Source organism: Bidens hawaiensis, unplaced genomic scaffold (assembly GCF_021521415.1).
Source record: "Bidens hawaiensis isolate Kalapana, Puna unplaced genomic scaffold, B.hawaiensis_p1.1 tig00001143_1, whole genome shotgun sequence".
Classification (NCBI taxonomy): domain Eukaryota; kingdom Viridiplantae; phylum Streptophyta; class Magnoliopsida; order Asterales; family Asteraceae; genus Bidens; species Bidens hawaiensis.
In genome coordinates this window covers 2,099,621-2,106,048 of record NW_027491065.1, presented here as the reverse complement: position 1 = coordinate 2,106,048, position 6,428 = coordinate 2,099,621, and the positions used below count along the sequence as shown (strand labels likewise).

The window sequence follows — 6,428 nt, the reverse complement described above, 5'->3', positions numbered from 1 at the left end:
ATAAAAACCTTCGTTAGTGAAAACTATCACTACCGATTGTATTTAACTTAAAAAGATTACAAGAGATGGAATTAGAGCTGATTGTGAGTACAAAGTGTTTGCGAGTATGATTCTAAGTATGCTATGTGTTGTATGTTGTGATCAGCCATAATTCAGTATAAATACACAATATTACAACGGCTACTAACTACTTAGCTATGAACTCGGACATGTTTGTTTACTATTTCTTCATGACCGTTCATGAGCGTGGACGAGTTGGATGGACTTGGTAAAATATGCTCTCCGTAAAAGTAGGCTCTCTGGTAACACGTTTTAATACCTGCAAAAAAGATCATAATATATTTGAAATTAACTGTTGAGGATCCTTTAACCATTCAGACTCCTTAGTCTTGGCAACAGATGCCATGAATAGCTGATCCTCAACGATCAAGAATCCTGATCCCAACAATCATGTTAGATATGATGGAATATTGTTTGATGTTGCTATGAATGGAATCTGGTTGTAAATTTTTGTTTAATGTTGCTATGAAATTGGCACTACTTAACGCAGGCTTACGTCGCATTTGATAAGTTTGTGTCACTTAGCTAACTTGGTTAGTTGTCATTGAAACACCGCCGCATGTTAAATAACAAATTTGGTTGACTTACAGATACCATGAGATTCTTGTATTAGTTTTATGTCCTTGTATTAAATGTGTACGTATTTTATGACATGATTTGTATTTATAAACTTATAAATACAAATCATGTCATAAAATACGTACACATTTAATACAAGGACATAAAACTAATACAAGAATCTCATGTACACATACAAAGTTTTTTTTCTTCTAAAATTTTTATGAGTTTATGTGTTTTTCTTATGAACACATAAAAATAATTGTTTTTTTTTCTTCTTTTAAAATGAAACGAAAAGCTCTGTTATAACCGTTAACTTTATATATTTTTCAGCCTTATTTGTAATAAGGCTGAAAAATATATAAAGTTAACGGTTATAACAGAGCTTTTCGTTTCATTTTAGAAGAAGAAGAAAAAAACAATTATTTTTATGTGTTTATAAGAAAAACAAGAAAAATATAAGAAAACTCATATTAATTCAGGTATATGTAGCAAAAGAAATAAAATTAAACGTCAATTCTTATTTATTTTTTATTAAACAGTATGATACTGCCTATGTAATCTCTCACAATATTATGATTACAAAGAAAGGACAATAACAAAGGGATCACGCAGACTCATCATTACGAATACAAGCAATAATCCATAAATCATTATGTCCACGCCAATGAAAGAATTCACCACCAAAGTCTGATCATGCATGCAGTTTATTTATCAAAACTCACCCCCTGCGTGCAAAATATATATATTAAAATATCAGAAATAATCTTTTTTATTTTTTCACATTTATTATAATACATTAAAGTATATTAATATAAATGCTATACCTTTCAAACTCTAAAAATCCCTTGGTTAGATGGTTTGAATCTCATGTTCACTGCATTGATGCCAGGTTCTAGAAAATAATTTAATTATGAAATGATTAAAAACTTTCGACATTTGAAAACTGATTACGTAATTATATATAAAAGGATGAGGTATTTAAAATTGAAATATAAGGAATTTACCAGTTGGAGAAATTTGAACAAAAAAACCAGCTCCAATGATAAAGTAGCAAAGTAGAAGAACCACTCCTTTAAGGTAATGTGAAGTTCCATCCTGCATATATTGATTTATAAAAGTTAATAAAATACTATGAAGCTAATTTATATGTTTTTTATAATAAATAAAATACAGTAAAGCATACCTGTAAGGTGAAGGCTGTGGCGATGATTGAGAGGGCAAGACAACCAGTTTCAAGGAGATTGAAATCAAGATCCATTTTGATGCCAATAATCCATGCAACAACAACACTCATTGGAACCTAAAACATAAATAAACTAAGTTATATTTAAAAAATAAAAAAATATTTAACAATCATCATCATCATCATCATCATCATCATCGTACTCAAAAAAATATTTAACAATAGATTACAAAAAAAAAAAGTTACCACAAAAACCGAAATTTGAGTTGCAGAACCAAGTGCCACACCCAAAGTTATGTCCTACAATTATGAATTAATTAGATTTTTTTTTTTTTTTGAAAAGGGGGGGGGGGGTTATATTCAACAAGGCAACTAACAAAGACCAGATGCTAACAACAATTATATTAATTACCAATTTGTTCTTGAAAGCAAAGATGACGGCTCCAGCATGCTCGGCTGCATTTCCTACAATTGGTAGTATGATGATGGTGATGAAGCTCATTGATATCCCCCATGAAGTTGAGGCTTCCTGTATATTTATTATTAATCCAAATATTATTTATATAAAACTTCTGAATAATTAATGTTTTAAACGTAAATAAATAAACCACTTGGTGATGGTGATACCTCAATGGTGTCCACCAAGTATTCCGAAAGCAATGAGATGACTGCAGTCATTCCAATTAGCCAAATCAACCCACTCCAAAACCCTATCACTGGGGTTTCTTCTTCACTTACAACCATGTCATCCTCATCCTCCTGCAAGTGTTAGCAACATAATTTGCTTATCAAACAAGTTTATGTAATGGGCAATTTCTAGCGGCGTAAACCAATCGTCTCGTGTAACTTATATATAGAACTGGTCGGATCATTTCGAGATATATTTCTAAAGCTTCAGCTCAACTCGAACTCGACTTGTCTATTGTTTATTAACTTTTTTTTTATCAATTTATGTTTATAACAATTATAAATATTTAAAATTTAATTTAATTTTTTATAATTATGATTTTTATATATAACATATTTATTTATTTTTAATGTTATTATATACAGTAAATTATTAAAAACTATATTATATGTAAATATATTTTTAAATATTAATAGGCCAATAAGTGAAACTTGGCTCAAACTAGACGGTGACTTGATTCGAACTTTTAGCAAGCCAGTCTCGAGTGGTTTACATACCTCTTCCCCTTCGAAGATGTGGCGGTGAGTCCAGAGTTGGAAGATAAGGTAAGCAAAGTAAGCGATAAGCATGACAACGGAACAAGCTCTGGACAAGTTGAGTGTTGCTTTAACGGTACTAAGTGCATCAGCGGTTGTACTCTCAACAGCAGCAGATCTGTACATGAGTGGCGACAGATGGCATAGCAGCCCAAGCAGAAGTAATGCTATGTTGACATCTGCTTGTTTCTGTTCAACAAATGTTTGTTATGCATGTTAATATATTGAATTGAACAGGATAGAATCGAATCTGTAACCTACCAAACAAGTACGAGACATGACTAGGTTGATGTTGTTAAATTTGTGATTATATTATTTTAAGAGTATTTTTATTGGGGTAAACTCAAATAGTTATGATATTTTGTCATATTATCCCATAAAAGATTCAACTTCTAAATACCAAATCATAATATTTGGTTCAAACCTGCCATTTTTAACAAATCACACAAAAAGAACACAAGCTTTCAAAAAAAAAATGATGATAATAATAATAATAATAATAATAATATTATTATTATTATTATTATTATTATTATTATTATTATTATTATTATTATTATTATTATTATTATAAAATCCTCAACTACAAGTTATTTTAATTGTATGGATAAAATAATAAAACTTAAGACTATATTATGAAACTTGTTAAATAAAGATTTTAAATTCATCATGATAACAAGAGGTTATCCGGTCTTTATGAAAGGCCTAACCCTCCCAACTAGTGGATCAATAATCAGGTCTAGTACTGAAATAGTTTAGAGCACTGCACGTACATCGATCTCGTGCTCTATAAAAGCTTTGTATATTTATATTTTAGGGAAAAAATTAGAGAAATGCTCAAATTGACGTGTTCATGCCATTCTCTATTTTATAACTGTACTTCAACTCTTTATTTTTAGAGAACTGCTATTCACTCTCTATTTAATTATGGTAAGTGTATAAAAATAATAAAATGATAAAATAATAAAATAAGCTTTTATGAGTATGGTAAAGATAGAAATAAAAAATGAGACGTGAACGTCTATTTAATAATATATTGAATTTAGAAAAACATGTTTTTTTAATTTAAATTTAACAAATAGATTTAGAGAAAAGGATGTAAACGCTCTGACATGTAAACATTAACCCTCCGACCAGTCGATCAATATATATATATATATATATATATATATATATATATATATCACATCATGTATGGATAACTTACATGCACATATATGTACATGATATATGTGTATATATGTATATATAGATACATTTATTTTAAAACCAATAATATATATGTTAAAAATGATTAGAACAGGTTTTGAAAGATTATTACCCTATCAAACTTTTGCTCAGTTGAAAGATTGGCAACGCCACCACAAAGAAGAGACGTGCCAAGAACCAAAAGAAGGTTGGAAAGAATGGAACCCAATAGAGAATATTTGACAACATCAATTTTCTTTTCCATCAAAGCAAATATTGCAATAATAAGCTCTGTTGCATTTCCACATGTTGCATTCAACAGCCCTCCCACTGCAAAAATATTTAAAATAATACACATCAAACATATATCATTAAATCTATATTAATATACTTCACAAAATAACATTAAAAAAAAAACATTTTTCCGGTTATCTTGAAAAATTAGAGAAGCATTCAAAACCCAAATATGTAATTAATTATTAAACTTACCCGTGGGGCCCGTGTAGAAAGCAATCTGCCTGTAATCAAGGATAAATTATAGAAAAAGAATTTAAGTACTTGGATATATTAATTGGAAATAAATAAAATTAAAAGTAAAGGAAAACGAAACTTGTTGCTTACTCAGTTAGAAAGCTCACACGTTCAGCAAGCGGAATTAATCCAAGTAAACTCAATGAGAAAACCCATGGCTGTTTAGAAAAAGAAAGATAAAAGACTTTTTAACAAAAATATATAATTTAAAAATAATAATCAGTATTTTGTTTTAACGACAAATTTCTTCGATCCGTATCATCCGTGAAACTTGAACTCAATAAAAAAAAATGGTAAACATATAAAATAACTACAATAGTACTGCTATTTTATAACACCAAAGAAGAAAGCTAAACATATATTAACTGATAACACCTGCTTTATAATATAAAACAGAAGTATATTATGTAATATGACACGTCTGCACATGTGTTTAATAAACAAATGGCGAACTTATATACTAAATAAAAAAAATAATGCTTCCGTTTCAACATATCATAGAAGAAAAACATAAGTTAATTAATAACAACAAACTTTATGATATAATACTTTGTAAGACGTAAGAGTGTTTCACAAGGAATATATTTCTAGGTCATACTGGAATATTTATATATCTTTGAATAGAAAGATGCAAAAATTCATAGTTAGTAAATTATAAATATAAATTACATATAAAAAATTAATTATAAATATAAAATAGTGTTTAGCATAAAGATCAATTTATAATTTAAGTATAAAGTCCCTTCAATTCCTGCAGTTTTTTTGTGTCAAAACCCTAAAAAAACATTTATAGAAGGGCAGCTACTAATCCTACGCCACACTCAAACTCAGACGACCAATCAACAAAAATAAATCTCAAACGGTCGTTTAAAGGTGCAAGGTGCGGGTATGATGAAAGCCCTGACCTTCAAACGACCGTTTGGTGCAACCTCAAACGGCCATTTGAAAATGGTGTGAGATTCTCAGTTGCGTGTATATATAGCATGCCTGTTACACAATCCTTATTGTGTATAAATCTTTAAATTAAATAATTATCTTTTTAAGACAGGTTTGCTTATGAATTTGAAAAACCTGCTAATTTTCAGTGAGAAATTTAACTGAACAAAGTATGAACCGGTGGCTGTTTATTAAGGTGGTCTTGAGAGACACTCACCCTTGCATAACCAAAGCATTGGGCAGCAATAGCGAACGGAATCGCGACAAAAAGAATTGCTAATTTAGTACCCAAAATAACCTCTTGGAGATTGGCTAAGAGGTTTCTAAGAGTTGAACAAGGCACTTTTGACACAAGGGACATATCGGATTTTCTACGAAGGGAGGACGAGGACTTGTTGTGTGCCGTTCGGCTACGTCCATGACCCTGCCTCGTCTCCTTGGTCAGTCTCTTGACTGAGCCGTTTTCGAGCAACCATGGTTCATTGGAAGCCATTGTTTGTTATATGTTTGTGCCTTTGGAGAAGTTGGAGATTTAATGAATGAATGACTGAAGTGAGGATACTATATACTCATTTATAGTAACTGATAGGGGAACCTTCGTGGAAGCTGCCCTGCATTTGTTTTTTTTAAATTGAGTAAATCATTGAATAAATACCAGAAAAAAAAAAGTAAATATTAAGCCGGTTTAAACAAATTATTAAAAAAAGGTATTTAAACCGTGACCGGGTAGAATCACACACTCTCG

General features: G+C 30.1%; 1 protein-coding gene across 1 annotated transcript; it reads right to left on the bottom strand.

The window, feature by feature from the left end:
- Positions 1-1,119: 1,119 nt before the first annotated feature.
- LOC143561256 (vacuolar cation/proton exchanger 3-like) lies at positions 1,120-6,211 on the bottom strand. The gene is made up of 12 exons (XM_077049384.1): positions 5,901-6,211; positions 4,838-4,905; positions 4,706-4,734; positions 4,350-4,546; positions 2,990-3,217; positions 2,432-2,563; positions 2,217-2,333; positions 2,051-2,104; positions 1,805-1,921; positions 1,626-1,716; positions 1,446-1,513; positions 1,120-1,346 (listed from the first exon to the last, which is right to left on the bottom strand). The coding sequence occupies exons 1-11, from the start codon at positions 6,174-6,176 to the stop codon at positions 1,449-1,451; spliced, it is 1,374 nt and encodes a 457-aa protein (XP_076905499.1). The 5' UTR covers positions 6,177-6,211; the 3' UTR covers positions 1,120-1,346; positions 1,446-1,448.
- Between the last annotated feature and the right edge of the window lie 217 nt (positions 6,212-6,428).

Excerpts from the sequence above, each read along its gene's own strand:
- LOC143561256 (XM_077049384.1), bottom strand. The coding sequence starts at position 6,176 with ATGGCTTCCAATGAACCATGGTTGCTCGAAAACGGCTCAGTCAAGAGA. Across the intron at positions 4,547-4,705 it reads TTTCTACACGGGCCCCACGG|TGGGAGGGCTGTTGAATGCA; the intron begins GTAAGTTTAATA and ends ATATTTTTGCAG. Across the intron at positions 1,514-1,625 it reads TGTTCAAATTTCTCCAACTG|AACCTGGCATCAATGCAGTG; the intron begins GTAAATTCCTTA and ends ATTATTTTCTAG.